General features: G+C 60.0%; 2 protein-coding genes across 13 annotated transcripts; one reads left to right on the top strand and one right to left on the bottom strand.

Annotated features, from left to right (window-relative positions):
* Window positions 1–64: 64 nt before the first annotated feature.
* On the bottom strand, window positions 65–4,673 carry FBXL15 (F-box and leucine rich repeat protein 15). 6 transcript variants are annotated; one of them, XM_054660458.2, is made up of 5 exons: window positions 4,641–4,673; window positions 2,018–2,148; window positions 1,693–1,846; window positions 907–1,412; window positions 65–399 (listed from the first exon to the last, which is right to left on the bottom strand). In XM_054660458.2, the coding sequence occupies exons 2-5, from the start codon at window positions 2,068–2,070 to the stop codon at window positions 210–212; spliced, it is 903 nt and encodes a 300-aa protein (XP_054516433.1). In that variant the 5' UTR covers window positions 2,071–2,148; window positions 4,641–4,673; the 3' UTR covers window positions 65–209. The 6 variants fall into 6 exon arrangements, with proteins under 6 accessions (XP_054516433.1, XP_001171202.1, XP_009457406.1 ...); XM_001171202.7 differs by lacking the exon at window positions 4,641–4,673 and adding an exon at window positions 3,789–3,984; XM_009459131.5 differs by lacking the exon at window positions 4,641–4,673 and adding an exon at window positions 2,901–3,522.
* On the top strand, window positions 2,912–20,587 carry PSD (pleckstrin and Sec7 domain containing). Of its 7 annotated transcripts, none has more exons than XM_016919220.3 (18): window positions 3,039–3,122; window positions 4,444–4,502; window positions 6,063–6,799; window positions 7,065–7,167; window positions 7,956–8,322; window positions 8,988–9,416; window positions 10,610–10,804; window positions 10,958–11,038; window positions 11,366–11,478; window positions 12,088–12,146; window positions 12,257–12,346; window positions 15,939–15,982; window positions 17,667–17,857; window positions 17,950–18,020; window positions 18,148–18,305; window positions 18,476–18,620; window positions 19,221–19,364; window positions 19,776–20,587. In XM_016919220.3, the coding sequence occupies exons 3-18, from the start codon at window positions 6,146–6,148 to the stop codon at window positions 20,004–20,006; spliced, it is 3,075 nt and encodes a 1,024-aa protein (XP_016774709.1). In that variant the 5' UTR covers window positions 3,039–3,122; window positions 4,444–4,502; window positions 6,063–6,145; the 3' UTR covers window positions 20,007–20,587. The 7 variants fall into 7 exon arrangements, 6 of the variants coding, with proteins under 6 accessions (XP_063637192.1, XP_063637193.1, XP_016774709.1 ...); XM_016919216.3 differs by lacking the exon at window positions 3,039–3,122 and adding an exon at window positions 3,157–3,329; XM_016919217.3 differs by lacking the exon at window positions 3,039–3,122 and adding an exon at window positions 3,480–3,547.
* Window positions 20,588–20,628: the final 41 nt, after the last annotated feature.

Below are 20,628 nucleotides of genomic sequence, written 5' to 3'. Positions count from 1 at the left end.
TGCCTGTCTGACCTTTCCTCCCCAACCTCGAATCCCCTATCTTCAACAGGGCAGCACCAGGCAAGAGGGGGTAAAAAGCTCTTTATTTGAAGCTCCAGGGTGGGGCAGGGCACTGGCCTCTCACCAGAGGTCCCCACAGTTCAGTTTCCCTACAGCTCAGTGTCAGGCCCCAGCCACACAGTCCAGCTGTGCTCCGATTGGCAGGCGGGTCAGACCTGCAGGTTGACAAAAGGTGCGAAGCCCGCCATATCCTGCAGCAGCACCAGGGCCTGGTGCAGCGGCGGCTCCACGTCGATGTCCACGCCGCGCTTCCGCAAGCGGCTCAGGCTGGACTCCGCCACATGGTGGCAGTGCCGCACCCGCAGCGAGCGCAGCACGGGGCAGTACTCGGCCAATGTCCTGAGGGAGGAGCAGGGTGAGGCTAGGGACATGAGGCCACCATACCTTTGGTGGGGTAAGGTGGAGGCCCGGGCTCACTCAGCCTCGGACTGGCTCCGGCAAAATCCCGGTCTCCCTCCAGCTCGGGGCAGGGGCATACTTTTTCCGTCCCTACACAAGGGAGGCGCCTGGATTGGCTTCCAGTGAGCTGGAGACTTCCTGTCTCATTTAAGGGGGGAACCTGGCCCTCAGCTCCGCCTAGGATTGCAAGATCTCCCCCTTGTTGAAGAAAAGCCAGAAGTCGACTTTCCATGTGAAATCTCCCAATGTGTAAACATTGGTTGAAAAAAGTTTTTAAACTATGGGCTCTCTGGCCTAGGCAATCCTAGAGGCCCTTTCTGTTCAGAATGGGGGTGCTGTGGTTTGCAGGAAGATTCAGAACCCTCAGTCCGGCCTTTTAACACCTACAGCCCGCCCCATACCAGCAGAGGCTAAGTGCCCTCCTCCCGCCCTATCAGGCCCAGGCACCTGACACCGTCGCTTCCGACGCGGAGGCAGCCGGTGAGGTCAAGGTGCTGGAGTTCTGGGCAGTTCCGAGCCAACTCTTGAACCGCGGCGTCCCCCACGTTGGCGTTGACGGCCAGAGAGAGGCTGCGGAGACCAGCGCCGCGCCTCTGCGCCAGGTACACGATGGCCTCGTCCTTGAGCTGGCGGCAGGCGGTGAGATCCAGCTCCTCCAGGGCCGGGCAGCGATCAGCGAGGCCGCGCAGCGCCAGCCCGTCCACCCAGTCACAGTGCGCGAGCGACAGGCGCTGCAGGCGTGGGCAGCCCTCGGCCAGCGCCCCAAGCGCCCGGCGACTCAGTTGCCCGCAGCCGCCCAACGCCACACTCCGCAGCTGCGGATTCCGCGCCAGCACCGGCACCAGGTCCTCGTCTGACAGCCATTCGTGACACGGCGCCAGTGCCAGCTCCTGCAGCCCCTCGGCATCCCGCAGCAGCCGGGCCAATGCGGCCCGCGGGATCTGCGGACCCACCTGCGGGCGGGGAGGCACCCCAACTCTCAGCCCGTCCCGCACTCCTCAGCCGCCTATGCACCCCTGACCTGAGTTCTTTTCTGGCAGCCTCCTGCTCTCCCAGGAGAGACCCCACTTTCCCTCTGAGTCGCTACCCAGTATTTGCCCTTTGGTGCGTGGATCCCTTCCCGGGCAGCCCCGGCGGCCCAAGGGGGTCCAGAAGGGCATACTGCGAGGCTGGGGGCTGGGCTAGAGGCGGGGCGGTACCTAGGCAGGGGCGGGGCTTCAGCCCCCGGCTCACCTGCGCGGCATCGAAGCGACGCAGCCCGGCCAAGTGAAGCTGCACCAGCGACCGGAAGGCCCGGCTAACGCGCTGCAGCCGGAGCAGCTGGCGCAGCGGGACCCGGTTCAGGACGTGTGGGAGCAGCACGTCTTCCCAGGGCAGGTCCAGGAACCTGCGAGTAAAGGGGCGTTGGCACTGGCGTCCCGGGGCCACTATTACCTGCGAGTCCGCCTCCGTTATGTTCCTGCGCCCCAGCTCCCAAGAGCGGCCCCCAGACCCAGCCCCGGCTCGGCTCCCCTCCCTCAGGTTCCTCTTCCCTCTCGGCCCCTCCGGTGCTCGGTACCTGACGGCTCCGGGCTCTTGCTCCCCTCCGGACGGCTCCATCGGTGGCTCCATCGGCTGTCTATTGCGCGTGCGCAGTAAGATTTTCTCGCTTTGGCCTTGGAGTGGCCGCACCAAACCCGCCTCCTTGGCCTGTAGAGACAGACCTATTTAATCGAGTGCCGTCTCACCGAGGATCCGATCTGAAAGCTTTTCGGGTGGACCCCGAAACGGAGGCGGAACAGACCGGTGGTGTAACATTAGGCCTTGCCTTCTCGGCTACAGGGCTTGAGGCCTGAAGCTGGAGAATGCGGTGGGCATCAGAGACTGGCTTCTGTCGTCCTCTTGAGCCAGTAGCCGCCTCTGAGCGAAGTGGTGGTGGGAGGAGCAGGCAAGGCCCAACGCGGAGGGGGCGGAGCCAGGACTCCTAGGTTACCGGCCTCTCCTCTGCCCTCTGGTCGCGTTTAGCGACTTTGAAAAACGGGGAGAAACTATCCAGGCTCTTACTGTCTGCCACGTAGCAGGTGTTCAATAAGTAATTGTTGAAATAATGAATGAATTGGCGAGGCTATAATGTTTCCCTCATCAAGTAAACCTGCTCAAACCTCCCATTCCTGATTAATTATGAAGAGCTATCCAGCCTCTACCACTTCGTAACAGTTTGGGCCGCGTTTCCGCAGGGGGAGAGAGATGTAGGGGGCGCGAAGAAAGACTATATTTCCAACTGGGTCCCTTTCATTTCCTCCAAAGGTCCAGAGTCCTAAGAAGAATGAGAGCTCAGCTCAGCCCGCCAGGGGTAGTGCTTCTCGGCTGGCCTTGGGTTTAGTTGTAGGGTCTGGGGCTGGGTCCGCCCTGGGACAATGACGCCCCAGACCTCTGGACTCAGCTTCAGGGCTGCCTCTCACCGCGTCCCCAGGTCCCAGTCCCAGGATCCGCTTCGGGGAACCCCAGGAGTAGCGCCTTCCCCCATCATCCACGGGATGGGTGTGGGGGGATGTGAAGGACGCGAGAGCCACTGCACCGCTGACGGTCTGGCGCTCCTTCGGTGCAACCGCTTCAGCTGGCTCATCACAACGAAAACCACTTCTCATCTGTTATCTCGTCAAGGCTTCGGGCACCTCTGAAAGGTGGGCAGGTCTATGCTATCACTCCATTTTAAAGATGGGGAAACCGAGGCCCTGGAGAGGAAGCCCCTTGTCCAGAATCAAGCCAGACGGGAATAGAGAACCCAGACATCTGGTTTTCCCAGAATTCCTTCCACGTTTCCCCACCCCGCAAGGCAGCGAGAAGGGAGAAGCTAGCAGCGGGGAAAGACAAGAAAGGGGTCAAGTTAGGTGAGGGCTTGCTATCTCTTCTTCCTCAGCCTGCTTAGGGAGGGGGTAGCTGGGAGGACAGACCCCTGCAAAGATAGAGCCACGTGAGCGCGCACCACCTCCGGCCGCGCGCCTCGTCCCCCTCCCCTCTTTGTTCGCGTCTCTGCGCCTGCGCAGTGCGACAAATCTGGCGCTGTCCCCTTCAGCACCACGCGGAGTCCGCGCCGCCCCTCCCCGCGGTGAGCCCCGCGCGCCCCCGCCTCGCACGTCCTCGCGCCCCCTGACTGCCCGAACAGACCCCTTCTTCCTTCCGAGGTCACCATCTGCCCGCCCTGGCCCTCCCAAAGAGAGTAGTTGCCATAGTAACTCCAGCGGCTCTTTCTTAAAATAGCAGGGCCCCCTTCTACCCTGGCCAAGGGCACAAGGGTTGCCGGTCCCCCACGTCTTCCGGTCCCTAGTTCATCCCGTCTAACCTCTTACCCCTGGGCAGGCGTGACGACACCTAACTCAGGCAGCAAGGAAGTTCTTCCTGAAGTCTGATTTAACATCCCCCTGCTGCATCCTGGGAGGGTGGTCAGGGTTGGATCTCCTGGGTCCGAGACTCAAAACCCCTGGCGGGTTCAAGACGGTGTTCCCTAGATCTCCTTTACATAGTTGATGGTCTCCTGGATTTAGGGGGCGGGTCCAGTCTACACCCATACCGTGTGCTTGGCGCGGCCGCGTGCTCGTGGGGGCGGGAGCGCGTGTGGCATGTAACAGGTCATGTGGCAGCCTCCTAGGGACACGCGTGGGGTCTGGAGCGGGACACGCGTGTGCAGCCGGGCCTTACGTGTGGCTCAAGGGGCGGTGGGCGAGAGAGACGTGGACACAAGTGGGGTGGGGCACGTGAGGGTCTGGGGAATAGAACCAGGGGTTCCATGCGCCCTCCTCCTTGTCTGGGGCGGGTCTTAGGTTGGCGGGAGAGCCCAGCGGGGACCTAGCGACAAGGGGGGCTGGCAGCCTCCGGGGCTCTGGGCCCTGGGAGAGGGCGGGGGGTGGGGGGGATTAGCGTTGCCTGAGCGGCGCGTAGGGGGTAGGGGGAGGGACTGAGAGGCGGGCGGGCCTGGAGCAAACGGGAGCCGCGCTGCCTTCACAGCTCAGCTGGGCCCAGCCTCTCCTCTGTCTCTCCTCGGTCTCAGCTCTGGGCGAGCAGCGGTGAGTACTGAGGTGGCATTGAGTTGGGGCTGCACCGGGTATGCGCTGGGACCCCGTTGAGCTTCCGGAACCTGCCTGGCAGGGTTGCTACTCCTGACATGTGCCCCTCCCCTGCATTGCCACCAGAGGCCCCTTTACCTGGTTATGGTCTCTCCTGGGCGGGATCTGTCTTACCCCTGGGGAGAGAGGGAGAGGAGAGGAATATGGTGCAGATTCCCCTCAAGAGACCCCAGTAGGTGGGGGGGAGGGGACGGTATGTGTCCCTGCTTGAGTGTGTACATCTGTATGTGTACATCTGTATGTGTATGTGACTGTGAGCAGTAGGTCTCTGTGAGTGTCTGATACACCTGGACCTCTGTGTGCACTGGAGAATGACAGCCTGTGTATATATTTGGGTACCTCTTTGTGTGTTCCTGTTTGATGATGGTGTGTGTGTAAAACAAGCATGTGCCTTTTCATTACACACATACTTGTTATGACTGTGAGTGCATGAGGGTGTGTCTTTGAGCAGTGTGTGTGTGTGTGTGTGTGTGCCAGAGGGTGTTGCCTATGAATGTGTTTAACTGTGTACTGACATATTTGTCCTTATGTATGTGTGTGTGCGCGTGTGTGTGTGTGTGTGTGTGTGTGTGTGTAGGTGCCTGTCTGTACCTGTATGAAGAAAAGAATGTCCCTGGCCGGGTGCGGTGGCTCACGCCTGTAATCCCAGCACTTTGGGAGGCCAAAGTGGGTGGATCCCCTGAGGTCAGGAGTTCGAAACTAGCCTGGACAACATGGTGAAACTCCGTCTCTACTAAAAATACAAAAATTAGCCAGGCGTAGTGCTGAGCGCCTGTAATCCAAGCTATTCAGGAGTCTGAGGCAGGAGAATCACTTGAACTTGGGAGGCGGAGGTTGCAGTGAGCTGAGATAGCGCCATTCCACTCCAGCCTGGGCAGCAGGGGCGAAACTCCGTCTCAAAAAAAAAAAAAAGAAGAATGTCCCTTTCCCACTCAGTATGTATATATTGGGGGTAGGAGCCTCTGCTCAGGCTTTTCTCCCCACTTCCATGCTGTGCCTCTCAGCCCTTCAGCATCCCTATATAAACACCTGTTCCTCTTCCCTCTCCTTCCAGGAGGCCTGAGTTTCCCTTCCCTGAGTGAGGGGCCTCCATAAGAGAGACTATAGGGGTCACAGGGCTGTATGATGGTGACAGCTGGCTGACACCCCTTTTCCAGAGGGTGGGGTACCAACTTCCCCTATTCTAGAAGTAGCTCCAAAGTGCCATAAGAACTCCGGGCTCACTCAACTTCTGAAGTTGCTTCCTCTCTCCTCCCAGGGTGATGCTCAGGGCCTCAGGCAGAAGGAAAGGAGCCAGGGGCCCACTGGGTGTATAAGTCTTTTCTCGTCAGGCCTCTATGGAAGTAGTCCCCAGGCGTGGGATCAATGATCCCATATTACCAGGGTGAGCTAGGTCCCTGATACTCAGAGGCCCTAGCCAACTTTCCCTTCCCTATCTCTGCTGTCCTATCCATCTAACTCCTTGGCAGTTCACCCCATGCTCCCCTTCCTCTCTTACAGGCCTGTCTGAAGAGCATGCAGCCCCCTTACTCCCCGCCTGGCCTCGCCATCCCTGCCCCCCCAGCCTGACCCCCGGCCCCAGCATGGCCCAGGGTGCCATGCGCTTCTGCTCGGAAGGCGACTGTGCCATCTCCCCACCACGATGCCCACGCCGCTGGCTCCCCGAAGGCCCGGTGCCCCAGAGCCCCCCAGCCAGCATGTATGGCAGCACAGGCTCCTTGCTACGGCGAGTGGCAGGTCCAGGTCCTCGAGGCCGGGAACTGGGACGTGTGACAGCACCCTGTACACCTCTGCGTGGCCCCCCCTCACCCCGTGTTGCTCCCTCACCCTGGGCACCCTCTTCACCCACTGGGCAGCCCCCACCCGGGGCCCAGAGCTCTGTGGTCATCTTCCGCTTTGTGGAGAAGGCCAGTGTGAGGCCACTGAATGGGCTACCTGCTCCAGGGGGCTTGAGTCGGAGCTGGGATCTGGGTGGGGTTTCTCCTCCCAGGCCCACCCCAGCCCTTGGGCCTGGCTCCAACCGGAAGTTACGGCTGGAAGCATCCACATCAGACCCACTCCCCGCCAGAGGAGGCTCGGCCCTACCTGGCAGCCGGAACCTTGTACATGGGCCGCCAGCCCCACCCCAGGTTGGAGCAGATGGCCTTTACTCCTCTCTCCCCAATGGGCTGGGGGGCCCCCCTGAGCGCCTGGCCACACTCTTCGGAGGACCTGCTGACACTGGATTCCTGAACCAGGTATGCAACTTCCCCTGGGCTCCCTGGGCCCCCAGTGAAGGGGCAAGGCTCAGCCTCCTGTCAGACATGGGCTTGTCTGCTATTCACTCTGAATCCTTTAATCTATTCTAAATCTGCCTCTCTCTTGCCCTCTGTGTTTGTCTCTGTGTCTCTGAACCTCCATCTCTGTCGATGCATGTTTTAATTTCTGTTTCTGTCCCATATTCTTGTGTCCTTGTATGTCTGGCTTTATCTCTGGGTGCCTGTGTCTCCCTCGTTGGCTCAGGGGGATACCTGGTCCTCCCCCCGGGAAGTTTCCTCTCATGCCCAGAGAATTGCTAGAGCCAAATGGGAATTCTTCTATGGCTCCTTGGACCCCCCCAGCTCAGGTAAGGCCTGGGACTGAGGCAGGGAGAACAGGGCAGGGCCTTCCCCACAGCAGCTGAGGCTCAGTAGGGAGCCCTCCTTCAAACTTCCCCCAATCCTTGGAATTGGCTCTTGAGTCAGCCAATGTCTCCCCAGGCCTCAATCTTTCCATCTGCGCTATGATGGGAGGCTGGAGGATAGGACTGGGCGGGGCACCTGGAGGAAGCTGAGTAATGGAGGGAGGGGACAGAAGGATATTGAGGGGCATTCCATGGAGTAGAAAAGAGGCTCAGCAGGGCTCAGTGGCCCCAGTGTTTTGGGAGGCCAAGGCAGGAGGACTGCTCAAAGCCAGGAGTCCAAGACCAGCCTGGACAACATAGCAAGTCTCTACCAAAAATTTAATTAGCTGGATGTAGTGGTGTGCACCTATAGTCCCAGCTACTGGGGAGGTTGGGTGGGAGGATCCCTTGAGTCCAGGCAGTCAAGGCTGCAGTGAGTTATGATTGCACCACTGCACTTCAGCCTCAGTGACACAGTGAGACCCTGTCTCAAAAAAAATAAATAAATAAATAAAAAAGAAAGAAAAAGGCTGGTCTTCCCCCAGCTCCTCAAAGCCATTTGACAAGAACTTGATTTAAAATGAGCTCCACTGGCACCAGGAACAAGCTAAGTATGTAGCAGGAGGAATGGTGGCTAGACAGTGAAAGAACTTCCTGTCAATATGAGGCAGTGGGCAGAGATCCTAGAGCAGAATTAGGACAGGGAGCTGACGTGGATAACCTCCTGACCTGGATGCCTATGCACACTACAGGTGCTAAGCCCCCAGAGCAGGCCCCCCCATCTCCACCTGGGGTGGGCTCAAGGCAGGGCTCTGGGGTGGCTGTGGGGCGAGCAGCCAAGTACTCCGAGACAGACCTGGACACGGTGCCCCTGAGGTGCTACCGCGAGACTGACATCGATGAGGTGCTGGCTGAGCGGGAGGAGGCCGACTCGGCCATCGAAAGTCAGCCCAGCTCTGAGGGCCCACCAGGCACTGCCCACCCACCTGCCCCACGGCCCGGCCCACGCCCTGGCCCTCATCCCAGCCTCGGCAGTGGCAATGAGGATGAGGACGACGATGAGGCAGGTGGGGAAGAAGATGTGGACGACGAGGTGTTTGAGGCCTCTGAAGGGGCCCGGTGAGTAGGGAAGTGGGAGGGGGAAGTGGGAGAGGGAAGCGGCTTGCTCCTTCGCACTGGCCCACAGGCAGAGCCGGGCTCGAAGGGCCTGGGATAGAGATGGGTATGGGGCTGGCGGGGCAGTGTGTATAGCAGGAGATTCTAGACAGAGGCCTGAGGCTTGGCAGAACACTGGGGATGTGGGGAGCAAAGAGGCCAGGGGTTCTAGCAGAACAGGGGGCAGGGTGAGAGGCCAGAGGCCACAGTCAAGCCCAGGAACACAGGAGCATGAGTCCGGATCCTGGATCCTGGTGGGAGAGTGGGGAGTGTGGGGACATTCCTTTCCGTCTCACACCCCAGTGTCGCTTGGAGCCTCATCTTCTCCTAAGATGTTGCTAGAAATAGAAATGGGATGGCAGGAGGGAAGCGGATCAGGGAAAAGGAGGAGAAAGGGAGATTAGCAGGGAGGGAGGGGATGGGGTGCTGGGGACTGGTAGGGCTGGTGTGCCCCAGGGGGCACTGAATAGCTTGGCGCCCTACCCTAGAGGCTCTTTTTTGTTAGTGGGCTGGAGCCAGTGAAAAGGGGATGATAATCCCCTTAGCAGAGTCAGTGTGAGAGTTCAGTGAAATCCTGCCCCAGCCCTGTGATCTGGGCCCCTAATCAGAGATTCTCCCTGCCCCTGCAGGCCAGGGAGCCGGATGCCTCTCAAGTCGCCTGTGCCCTTTCTACCTGGGACCAGCCCCTCGGCTGATGGGCCTGACTCTTTCAGTTGTGTGTTCGAAGCCATCCTGGAGTCACACCGGGCCAAAGGCACCTCCTATACCAGCCTCGCCTCGCTGGAGGCCTTGGCCTCACCTGGCCCAACCCAGAGCCCCTTCTTCACCTTTGAGCTGCCTCCCCAACCCCCTGCACCCCGGCCCGACCCACCAGCTCCTGCCCCACTTGCCCCTCTTGAACCGGATTCTGGTACCAGCTCTGCTGCTGATGGTCCTTGGACACAGAGAGGGGAGGAGGAGGAGGCAGAGGCCAGAGCCAAGCTGGCCCCAGGGAGGGAGCCCCCTAGTCCCTGCCACTCAGAGGACAGCCTTGGGCTGGGGGCAGCACCCCTTGGCAGGTAAGTAATTCCTTTTGTCCCTCAGACTTGAGGCCCCCAGGGCTCCAGAAACAGCTGCTGTAAGGGACAGATCCTGAGTGTGAGGATTGGTTTATATTCCTGACCCCTGAGTAGGGGTGGTTAAGGGATGCAGATCCTGTTTTCCTATTTGGAGGACTACTGCCATTAGCTGTGAGGGAGAGTCCCTCACAGCATCCCTCTTGGTCTCAAGTCCAGTGGCTTGAGAAAGCATGATTCAGCATTGAAGGATCCCAGGAGAATACCCTTCTTGCTCTCCTGGAGGGCCCTATCTTCCCTTGGCAGAGTCTTTAGCCTGCTCAGAATTCTTGTGACCTTACCCTCACCCAGCCTGAAGGCTTCACCAAAGATGCAGCCACCAGCCTCTCCCACTGCCTCCCTCCCATGTCACCCCTGCCTAATCAGGCATCTCTCGTCCAGCTCCAGGAAGTCCTTTCACAGTCTAACCTTTCTGCTCTCCCCTCTGCCAGCTACCCTCTCAGTCATGGAAGCCATGGCAACAGGAGGGGGTGGCCAGGGAGACCGGGTTGCCTAGCAACCAGGAGTTTCCGGCCTCTGTCTCTGGGGTGACAGGTGGCTTTGCGAATAGAGCAGCTGGGGTGGGAAGGGGAGGAAAGAAAGGGAATGAGGGTATGCACCCCGACCCTTAACCCCCTAACTCCAGAGCCTGCTTCTGTGTGGGCAGAGGGGGAGCACCAAGGAGAGGCTCCTCTCCCTAAAAAGCAGGAGGGGGAAAGCCTTCGGACCAGTATCCCTGCTGCCCTCAAATCTTTCCCTGGCCCTCCACAGTTCCTCCGTGGTAGCCCATCTATTCCAGCTTTGTCCATAGTCTAAGAGACAAAGGACTATGTTCTGTGTAGGGCCAGGGTGGGAACAGATAATCTATGTCTAATAGCAAATGTAGGCCCCTGGGAGCTTGAGGAAGCAGCCAGAACTCCCACAGCAGCAAGACGGATGTGGGTTAGATTTGAGGCAGGACTTCCACAGAGAGGTGGTAATGATGGAGTAGGCTGATGGAGAGAATCTAATCTCCTTCCCTGGAAAAAAGAAAAATGCTTTCCCCATGTCCCTCCACTCCCTCCCCTTCTCCATCTTCTGGGCCTGGAGGCAGAAGGAGGGTCTGGATGGCTCCTAAGGACCCTGCCCCAGCCTGAGCTGGTGTTCTACCCCGGCAGCGAACCACCCCTGAGCCAGCTGGTGTCCGACTCAGACTCAGAGCTGGACAGCACAGAGCGGCTGGCCCTGGGAAGCACAGACACCTTGTCCAATGGGCAGAAAGCGGACCTGGAGGCTGCGCAGCGCCTGGCCAAGAGGCTGTACCGACTAGATGGCTTCAGGAAGGCCGATGTGGCCCGGCACCTGGGCAAGAAGTAAAGCCACTAGGCTGGGACTGAGGATGGGGGCAGAGGGAATGCATCCTGAAGGCAGCTCTCCATCTAATGTCCCCTGGTCATTGGGTAATCCCCACCTGACCCCCTGCACTTCCCCTTGAGACCCTACCTGTCTCTCTGCCCTGCCCACAGCAATGACTTCAGCAAACTGGTGGCTGGGGAGTACCTCAAGTTCTTTGTCTTCACGGGCATGACTCTGGACCAAGCTCTCAGGTGGGTGTTGACCCCTTGGAGGACAGCCCCCACTCTCCGGGGTTCGTGTTAGGGCCCCAGGATGCCTCCTTTGAGCCCCTCTGTCCCCCACAAGCCGTCCTGACATCACCCTTCCCAAGATGGCTGGGCATGGCCAAGGGCCAGAGCTGCCTGGTAAAGGGACCTTGGGTAGGGGTGATGGGTGAAGGGTCAGGGTGCATACCCTCATCCCCTTTCTCTCCTCCCCTTCCCACCCCAGCTGCTGTACTCTCAAAGCCACCTGTCACCCCAGAGACAGAGGCTGGAAACTCCTGGTTGCTAGGCAACCCTCTCTTGCCCCTTCCCCAGGGTGTTTCTGAAGGAGCTGGCCTTAATGGGTGAGACCCAGGAACGAGAGCGCGTGCTGGCCCACTTCTCCCAGCGATACTTCCAGTGCAATCCTGAAGCCCTGTCCTCAGAGGGTGAGGAGTTCCGAGAGCAGGGGTGTCCTTAGCTGGCCACAGTGGCAAAATGGGCTGGGCCCTGTGTGTGTGTACAGGAGCATGAGTGTGTGTACAGCAGGGAATGGATGTACATGCGTGTAGGCATGTGAACTTGAATGTGTGCAGACAGCGCTGTCATGGCTGCATGTATGTGGAACTATACATGTGGGCAGGCATATTGCTAGGGTTGAGTGTGTTGTGAAGAGGCAGGAGTTTGCATGCCTGTGCAGGCCAGTGCTTGGCTGGAGAGGGGATTCTGTTTGGCTGCACTGGTCTACAGGACTGTGCTGCGGTTCACTTTCTCGTGGTCCAGGCTTAGAGGCAAGGGAACGTTGGGGCAACTAGTACGTTGGGGCAACTAGTCCTCAGTACTTGAGGGAGCCAGGGACGGGTCCTGAGAAGAGGGATAGGTCCTTGCTGACGGATCTGCTGGAAGAGGAGCTCTTTGTGGGGAGGGTTCACTAGCGGGGTTCAGGAGGTAGGAAGTTGCCGGCCAAAGGGGGTGGGGATGAAATGGGAGGTTGGGGAAGATGGCTGTGGGAAGGGTCCCTGGGAGGCAGCCAAGGCTGAAAGTCAGCTCTCCCCTAGACGGCGCCCACACGCTGACCTGTGCGCTCATGCTGCTCAACACGGATCTCCACGGCCATGTGAGTGGAGGCGGGCGGGCAGGAGCCGGAAAACAAACCCCTGGCCAGACATGCAGGACCTGGGAGGCCAAGGGCCCTCCAAACTCACAGGCCTCCGTTCCCTTCCTTAGAACATCGGGAAGCGCATGACCTGCGGGGACTTCATCGGGAACCTGGAGGGCCTCAATGATGGCGGCGACTTCCCTAGGGAGCTGCTCAAGGTGGGGGGCGGGGCAGGGTAGAAGTCGCTGGAGGGGAAGGATGGAGGACCCAGTCGGCGACGGAGTCCAGAGTCGGAGGGAGGGCAGGGCTGGGGCTTGCCGACCCCCGGCTCCTGCCACGGAAGCCCGGGCTCTCGTGACTCAGCCTGGGGACCGCCCCCTCCCCAGGCCCCAAGCGCAGGCTCTCCCGGAACATGCGCACATGCGTGCGGTCGCGACTGCGCACGGCGGGGGAGGGGACCCGGCTCTGGAAAACGCGAGCAGGCGGCCCCGGCCCCTGCGTTTGCCTTCAGTTCCCCTCCTCCAGTGTGCGCTGGGGTGGAAGGCGGGAGTTGCGGGGGTCCCTGCACGGGACAGGGATTGGATGGGGGTACACTCCACACTGCTCCCCCGCCGGGTGGCCAGCCAAAAAGACCTTCCCGGTGCTGCTGCGCTGCAGGAACCCGGAGGGAGAGGGGCCTGAGAGGGACTAAGCTTTTCCAAGGTCTGGCAGCGAGTTAGCGCAAAGCTGGAGCTAGAAACTGCTTTCTGGCTCCCTGTGAGCAGGTCCCGTTCCCAGGCGCCAGCTCCATGGCCCGCAACCGAGGGCTCAGATACGTAGGGGCTGGTGCCGGTAGGAGAAGGGAGTGGCTCGTCCAGTGGGTTCACTCCTCTCCCCGATCTGGTGGTAGTTTATCTAGAGAGGCCTGGACTCACTTGAAGAAACCCCCAGGCTAGGACAAAGGTGTCTCTGCTCCACTACATACATGTAACAGCACAGGATTGTCCTAGGGCGTTTCTGTGAGCTTGGGGTGCTGGGCTTCTGAGTTTGGGGTATATCTGAGAGGGAACGTCCATGGTGAGCTGGGGTGTGTGCTTGAGTTGAGTTGCATCTGTGTGCCCGGGCGTCGTGAATCAAGGGTTTGTATGGCTTGGTGTGTTTGTGCTTTAGGGCTTACGATTCAGAGTGTGTGTTTGAGTTGGGGTGTAGGCTGGATGTTTATGTGTGGTGGGGTGTACATCTTCGAATTGGCCGTGTCTGAGGTATGCCATATGCCTCTGAGTAGGGGGTGTATCTTTGTGAGCTAAAGATTCTAAGTTTTGAAGTGTCCATCTGAATGGGTAGTGTCTGCGAGTTGGGGTGACCGTGAACTGGTGCGTCTGGTTTGTTGGGGTGTATGTCAGAATCGAGGTGTGTTACGTGACTTCAGATCTATATATGGGTGGGGTAACCGCGGGTGAGCTGGATGAGGCCAGGGCTGTTCCTTCCCTGCCTCCGTCCTCCCTCGAGGCCCCTCTTGGCTCAGTGGAAAAGGGCTGCAGGGAAGCGGTCCGACCTCTCCCCTCCCACCACCCCAACCCAGACCAGCCAGAAGGGAGTTCCAGACCCTGCCGGGTCCGCCCAGCGTCACAGCCCCAGGCCTAGCGGCGCTCTCAGCCTCCCTGGAGCTGCCACCCACGCTGGCCTCCCCAGGCTCCTCCCCGTGGCCGCGCGGGGAGGGCCCCCTTCGCGATCGGGCGCCTCCATTTCATGCGGTCCCCGCCCCCAGCCCTCGCCCTCCCTTTCCCGTCGGCGCCCCCATCCCGCTCTAGCCAAGCCGCAGAGCAGACAGCGCCGCCGCCGCCGCCGCGCACTCCGTGCGTCCGTGAGAGCCGGGCCGGCTCGGGCCGGGCCGCGCCGCTCGCGCTGGCTGTCGGGGGAGCGGTCCGCGGGCCGTCCGGGCGGCCCGGGGGCCGAGGGCGGACGGGGGCATGGCCGGGGGCCGCGGCGCGCCGGCCGGGCCAGCATGATCGGCGTCAACAGCATCCACAGCAGCGCCGGGCGGCTGCGCTCGCGCTCGCTGTGCTCCGTGCGCTACGGGCGCACCCACCGCGGCGCGGAGACCCTGTGCTACGGCTGGCCGCAGCGCTCGCGCAGCCTCAAGCCCGTGCTCTACACCGACCTGGTGGTCAGCCGCCTGCAGAGCCGCAAGAAGAAAAAGGCGGTGAGGGCGTTGGGGCCGCGGCCCACGCCAGGCTGGGGGGCGACCGAGGGGGCGGCTTGTGGGAGGCACCGAGGGCGGTGCCAACCGAGGGCGGAGCCTGGTAGGGACAGAGGTCATGGGCAGCCAGAGGCGGGCACGGGCTGGGGGGGCAGGGAGGGCACAGACCCTGGGGCCAAGGTGGGCCTCAAAAACCGAAGAGGCTTTTCTAGATTGAATATGACTTGCGGCCCACCGATGGGGTTCAGGGCCCTCGAATGAGGTGTGATGGTGGGCCGAAGGGGGTCCTGAGACAGGGCAGGGGATGAACTAGAAGGCTGGAGGCAAGGATTGCAGGTTGGATCTTGGTGGCCACTTCCGCTTTCTGGCCAGAGAGTTGGGGAGTGAGGGTTAAGGGTCTGAGCCATGCTGGGTTTCGTCTGGGTGTGTGCTGGAAGGTCTATGTGTTGATTTGCCTTGGTTGTGCTGGGGGCGGTGGAGTGGGGGTTGGAGGCTGTGGGGTACACCCATCCCCAGATAGGGTGTGAACAGTGTGTGCCCAGTTGGGATGCCTGGTTTGCCTTGTGGCTGGGCATGGCTGTGGGCAGTGAGAGAGTCAGAGACTGTGGTTTGTTGGGAGGAGTGAAGGGGAGGCTGTGTCCCATCACAGGGAAGGTGCCTACGTCACCACTGCACCCAGCTCACATGCAGGCAGCATCACACGCCACACACTTAGCCCAACATGCACATGCTGGGGACACACCCACTCACGGACAGGCTGACGGAAGTACCCCACAGTTGGAGGTGCTGGCGTGGACCCATGTTCCAGACCACTCTGGAGAAGAGGGGACCCCATGCCACTCCTGGAGCCTATTCTCTCTTCTGACCACCCCAGGACCCCCAAATGTCCCCAGGCCAACTGCACAGAGGGGAAGTGGCTGGTTCACATCGCACAGAGTTTGGGCTATGCAGGGATTGGAAGCTAAAATCACTGCTTTTTAGAGGAGTGTTCACTCTCCAGTGACAAAGTGTGCACGTGGGCAGGGCGTTGGACCACCCTGGCATTTGGCTTGGTGGGGCTGTCAGGGTTAGGGGGAGACCTCAGCTTGTCTTGGTGTTGGGAGCCATGATAGTGTATTCTCTATTAGCGAAGGAAAGTGCTGAGAGGGCGAGTCCCCTATCCTGGGGTCGCAGTTTCCCCATATGCTATGTGTGGGCTCATCCTGTGGAAACAGGCCAGAGCGCGTGGTTGGGGGAAGGGGAATTTCTTGGGCTGCTTTTCCCATTCCCTCCAGGGCTGTGCTTCTCCAGCCCAGGATCTGAGCAGGACAGCCCCTTAACAACAATAAAGATAATAATAGCAACAACCATTTACTGTGCGTCAGCCTTGTGCTGGGATGCCCTGTGCTAACTGCCTGTGCCCACATGTTACTACGTTTGTTCCTCTCCATGGATACTTGCCCGAAGTCATGCAGCTCAGGTGGTGGAGCCGGGTCTGGGTCTCCATTCTGGAGCCTGTATTTTTGGTCATTATATCTTGCTGCCCTTTCCCCTTAGTTCTGGCTCATCTCTCAAGTTAGAGGGGAAGGCTCTAAGCTCTGACACTGCGGTACTGACCCACAACCCCCTAATTTGTTCCCCCCACCCCCCAGGCCTTGTACAGCTCCATCAAGAATGAGAAGCTGCAGTGGGCCATGTGAGTCCCGGGGCTGCATGGTGGGGCTAGGATGGAGCATGGGGAAGGGGCTGCCTGGGGAGGCTGAGAGAGCTGGGGTAGGCCCTGGGTGGGGGTAGGGGAGGGGAGTGAGAGGCCATGAGAGGCAGTGAGGCTGCCTCACTTCCTTCTTTGGAGATGTCTGCCTGGATTTGGGGTTCTGTATCTTGTCTCTAGCTGGGTTGTTATGACAAGTGGGTTGGGGTGGGAGGAGAGGTGCTGAAACATCAAAGGGAGGTCCCCTGGCAACCTGAGTGGGAAAGCAGAAGCCTCTGGAAGCAGGGCCTTGACCAGCAGCACAAGAGGCCCACACAGGTCCTAGGGAGCCCAGATGTCACAGAACAAAACAAGTAACCATGCTGTCTGTTCTTGGAAGGCTCCAATAGAAACATAGATACTCGGCCAGGCGAGGTGGCTCACGCCTGTAATCCCAGCACTTTGGGAGGCCAAGGCAGGCGGATCACGAGGTCAGGAGATCAAGACCATCCTGGCTAAAACGGTGAAACCGTCTCCACTAAAAACACAAAAAATTAGCTGGGTGTGGTGGCATGCACCTGTAGTCTCAGCTACTCAGGAGGCTGAGGCAGGAGAATGCTGTGAACCCGGGAGGTGGAGCTTGCAGTGAGCCGAGATCCCGCCACTGCACTCCAGCCTGGGTGACAGAGAGACTCCGTCTCAAAAAAAAAAAAAAAAAGAAAAAAGAAACACAGAGACTCATAAGTAAGTCTTGGAAGAGCCTAGTCTTCTAGTCTGAGGGAAGAAATCCAGTTTGGGCCTTGGGGTCCCCAGTCTGAGGGTAGAGGCCTTATCTTCACAGTTCATAGATCATTCAAATTTGCCGTTATCCACTGAGACTCCCTCACTGTCCAGTTAGCTGGGAGTTCCCAGTCATTGGAGATCTCAGGGGAGGTGCAGCTCAGGATTAGGGTGCAGGGGGAGATCAGGGAAGGTTTTTGGAGGGTTGAGACTGGGGCCATGAAGTTGGGGCAACATTTGGGAAGAGGAAAGGGGAAGCTGGAATTTGGGAGGCAAAGGTGTGGTGGATGAAATGAGTATGGGGTGGGGGACCAAGGGAGGCAGGCCTGGCTGGGACGGAGAAAAACACTGTTGGGGGAGATGCAGTGTAGGCTCCACATGGGAAGTAACAGGGAACTACCACAGGTTCTTGAGCAAGGGAGTGACAAGATAGAATCCGAAATTTTGTATCTGACTGAGCCTGTAGACCAGGATGTATGGGGTTGGGGTGGGGGCGGCACTAGGAAACTACCTCTTCCATCTCCTACCACTTAGCCCACAAACCGTGAGCAAAGCCTGGCGCTGGATGTGGTTGAGCCAGCGGAGGCAGGCCCGGGGCTGTCCTGGTGGAGAAGGGTGTGAGGGCTGCAGGTGTGCAGCAATGGAGAGGATAGTGCTGGCCCTACTTGCTGGGAGGAAGGGACAGTGGTGGCTCTAGGCTGGGGAGCTCTGAGGGAGGTGCCCTGCTCTGAGGAGGCACAGCTACACATTGTGGAGGCCTGATCTGAGACGGGAGACATGGCAGGACCCTCAGGTTGAGCCCCCCAAGCCACAAACACTGGGGGAGCTTTTCCAGGGCGAGCAGAGGCCAGAACTGAAGCGGGGGTCGCGGCTCCATGGCCAGCCCCCTCTGAGGTGATCACACCTGCAGAGACGAGGAGGAGCTGAGACGCTCTCTGTCTGAGTTGGCCGACCCCAACCCCAAGGTCATCAAGCGGATCAGCGGGGGCAGTGGCAGTGGCTCCAGCCCTTTCCTGGACCTGACTCCCGAGCCTGGGGCTGCCGTCTACAAGCACGGGGCCCTGGTGCGAAAGGTGCACGCAGACCCTGACTGCAGGAAGAGTATGTGGCCGAGCTGCGGGGGGCGGGCGTCTAGGGGATGGATGGGAGTGGGCCTGTTCCAGGGCCCCCTGACCTGTCTTCTCTCCCCGCAGCACCTCGGGGCAAGCGGGGCTGGAAGAGCTTCCACGGGATCCTCAAGGGCATGATCCTCTACCTGCAGAAGGTGCGGGGTCAGGCCAGGGGGCTGGGGCTGGGACTGAGTTGGCTGGTGGGTGTGGGGTGATGGGTGGGAATAGGAGGGGCTGGGCCAGGCTGCATTTGGAGCCAGGACAAGATGGACACCCCTGCAGGAGGAGTACAAGCCTGGGAAGGCCCTTTCAGAGACGGAGCTCAAGAATGCCATCAGCATCCACCATGCCCTGGCCACTCGTGCCAGTGACTACAGCAAGAGGCCCCACGTCTTCTACCTGCGCACAGCTGACTGGCGGGTCTTCCTCTTCCAGGCCCCGTGAGTGCCCTCCTCCTGCCCATCCCGGACCCCTTCCCCCACCTCCCATCCTGCTCCCCTCCCTGTCCCTGGATTTCTTCATTCTTTCTCAGGCCACACTTGAGCCAGGACTGGCATCCTGGGACAGAAACCCTGGGCCCAGGTCCCAAAGGGCTGTGCTTTCTCCCCAGGAGCCTGGAGCAGATGCAGTCCTGGATCACTCGCATCAATGTAGTAGCCGCTATGTTCTCTGCGCCCCCCTTCCCAGCTGCTGTTAGCTCCCAAAAGAAGTTCAGCCGCCCTCTCCTGCCCAGCGCTGCCACCCGCCTCTCCCAGGTAGCCCAAGCTCTGTCCACCTAGTGCCAGTGGGATGGAGGGTGTTAGGCTCAGGCCCACTGCACTCAAGGCTGCTGCATGTGATCGTGGAGATGTCCCCTGCACCAGGATGCTGGCCACAGGGGTGAGCAGGGGCTGAAATCCAGCCCCCACTGGGTCCCGCTTGCCGGCTGGGAACCCAAACATAGTGCTTTGTTTGTCCAAAGGAAGGGGCATCTTTTTTTTTTTTTTTTTTTTTGAGATGGAGTCTCGCTCTGTTGCCCAGGTGGGAGTGCCGTGGCGCGATCTCAGCTCACTGCAAGCTCCGCCTCCCGGGTTCACGCCATTCTCCTGCCCCAGCCTCCTGAGTAGCTGGGACTACAGGCACCTGCCACCACGCCTGGCTAATTTTTTATATTTTTAGTAGAGGCGGGGTTTCACCGTGTTAGCCAGGATGGTCTCGATCTCCTGACCTCGTGATCCGCCCGCCTCGGCCTCCCAAAGTGCTGGAATTACAGGCGTGAGCCACTGCGCCCGGCTGGAAGGGGCATCTTTTTAAAAATCTGCAGAGGCACTGTATAGGGCAGAGTGACCATGACCATGCCTCCCCCTGGCCGCTAGGAGGAGCAGGTGCGGACCCACGAGGCCAAGCTGAAGGCCATGGCAAGTGAGCTGCGGGAGCACCGGGCCGCCCAGCTGGGCAAGAAGGGCCGGGGCAAGGAGGCTGAAGAGCAGCGGCAGAAGGAGGCCTACCTGGAGTTTGAGGTGAGCCTCCCTGTCTGCCCCTCTGTCCACACACGCAGGCCCATACTAGGGTGAAGGGCATGAACTCTAACAGTGGAACCGGCCGGAGGTCCTTGGGCAGGTTGCTTAATCTAAGCCTCAGTTTCCTCCTCTGTGCAACAAGGATAACATTTGACATCCACTGGGGTCTCGAGGTGAGGCATGTGTCAAGCGTGCCATTTCCCCAGCTCTAGTAAAGGCTCAAGACACATTAGGTTATAGATGATGGTCCCAGGAGAGCCCAGAGGGGGCACCAGCCCGCATGGGACCATCTCACAGTCCTGGGTGGGCACCTGCCATCTTCTGCCCTGCTGGCGGCCCTCCCTGGTCCAGATGGTGGGGTGGGCAGAAGGCAGAGAAGAGGCTCTCACAGCCCCTGCCCCTCTACCTCAGAAATCCCGCTACAGCACCTATGCAGCGCTGCTTCGGGTCAAGCTGAAGGCAGGCAGTGAGGAGCTGGATGCAGTGGAGGCAGCACTGGCCCAGGCCGGGAGCACGGAGGATGGACTCCCTCCTTCTCACTCCAGTCCCTCCCTGCAGCCCAAACCCTCCAGCCAGCCCCGGGCTCAGCGTCACAGCTCAGAGCCTCGGCCAGGGGCAGGCAGTGGGCGGCGGAAGCCCTGAGATGAGGTTTAGGGTGGGGAGTGCCTGCTGGGCACCTGAAGGATGACATGGCCCTGCCTGAGCCCGGGCCGGCCTCGGGCCACCCACGAGGGCCTCCCGGCCTAGGGCCCGACCGCGCCGGACGCGGTGTCCGGGGCAGGGCAGGGCTGGGGCCTGGGCCTCAGGAGCCTAGGCTAGGGGCACCTCCGAGAGCCCCTTTTTGTGATAATGTTTTGCACTTTTTCGTACAGGGTGGGCGGGGGCGGGAGGGGCTAGCGCCCCTGAACTTTTGATGCTTTTTTTTTGTGTGGGAGAGGCCTGATGCCGTTTCTGCTTTCTGCTGAGACCACCCCCACCCTGACACCATCAGTCCCCCTCTGTCCTGGGGCCTGGCTTGGACAGAGACCAGGATTTGGGGCTGAGCTGGTTTCCCCTCCGTCCTCCCCAAGGGCTTACTCTTTCTCTTGCTGGAGGTGGAGGAAGGGCGTCCATGCCAAGGCCCCATACCTGGGCCGGGGGCAGCACGGCCTGGCTTTCCCCCGCTTCAGTGGGCCTTGCCCTTTGTACAGCCTCCACCCCCATTAAAACTGCTCTGGACTTGCTGGCTGGGCCTCCTCCTTCTCTTCTCACCATGCCTGGCATG

Source organism: Pan troglodytes, chromosome 8 (genome assembly GCF_028858775.2).
Source record: "Pan troglodytes isolate AG18354 chromosome 8, NHGRI_mPanTro3-v2.0_pri, whole genome shotgun sequence".
In the NCBI taxonomy this organism is placed as follows: Eukaryota; Metazoa; Chordata; class Mammalia; order Primates; family Hominidae; genus Pan; species Pan troglodytes.
Note: the sequence above shows the minus strand (reverse complement) of the source record. Positions and strands in the feature narration are given on the sequence as shown.

What these genes read in the sequence shown, in the direction of transcription:
- FBXL15 (XM_009459131.5), bottom strand. Translation starts at nt 3,086, where the DNA reads ATGAGAAGTGGTTTTCGTTGTGATGAGCCAGCTGAAGCGGTTGCACCG. An exon ending in CAAGAGCCCGGAGCCGTCAG is followed by an intron (nt 1,847 to 2,017) that starts GTACCGAGCACC and finishes CTTTACTCGCAG; the next exon opens with GTTCCTGGACCTGCCCTGGG. An exon ending in GTCGCTTCGATGCCGCGCAG is followed by an intron (nt 1,413 to 1,692) that starts GTGAGCCGGGGG and finishes CCCCGCCCGCAG; the next exon opens with GTGGGTCCGCAGATCCCGCG.
- PSD (XM_016919216.3), top strand. Translation starts at nt 3,157, where the DNA reads ATGGGGAAACCGAGGCCCTGGAGAGGAAGCCCCTTGTCCAGAATCAAG. An exon ending in CAAGAAAGGGGTCAAGTTAG is followed by an intron (nt 3,330 to 4,443) that starts GTGAGGGCTTGC and finishes CTGCCTTCACAG; the next exon opens with CTCAGCTGGGCCCAGCCTCT. An exon ending in GAGGCCTCTGAAGGGGCCCG is followed by an intron (nt 8,323 to 8,987) that starts GTGAGTAGGGAA and finishes CTGCCCCTGCAG; the next exon opens with GCCAGGGAGCCGGATGCCTC.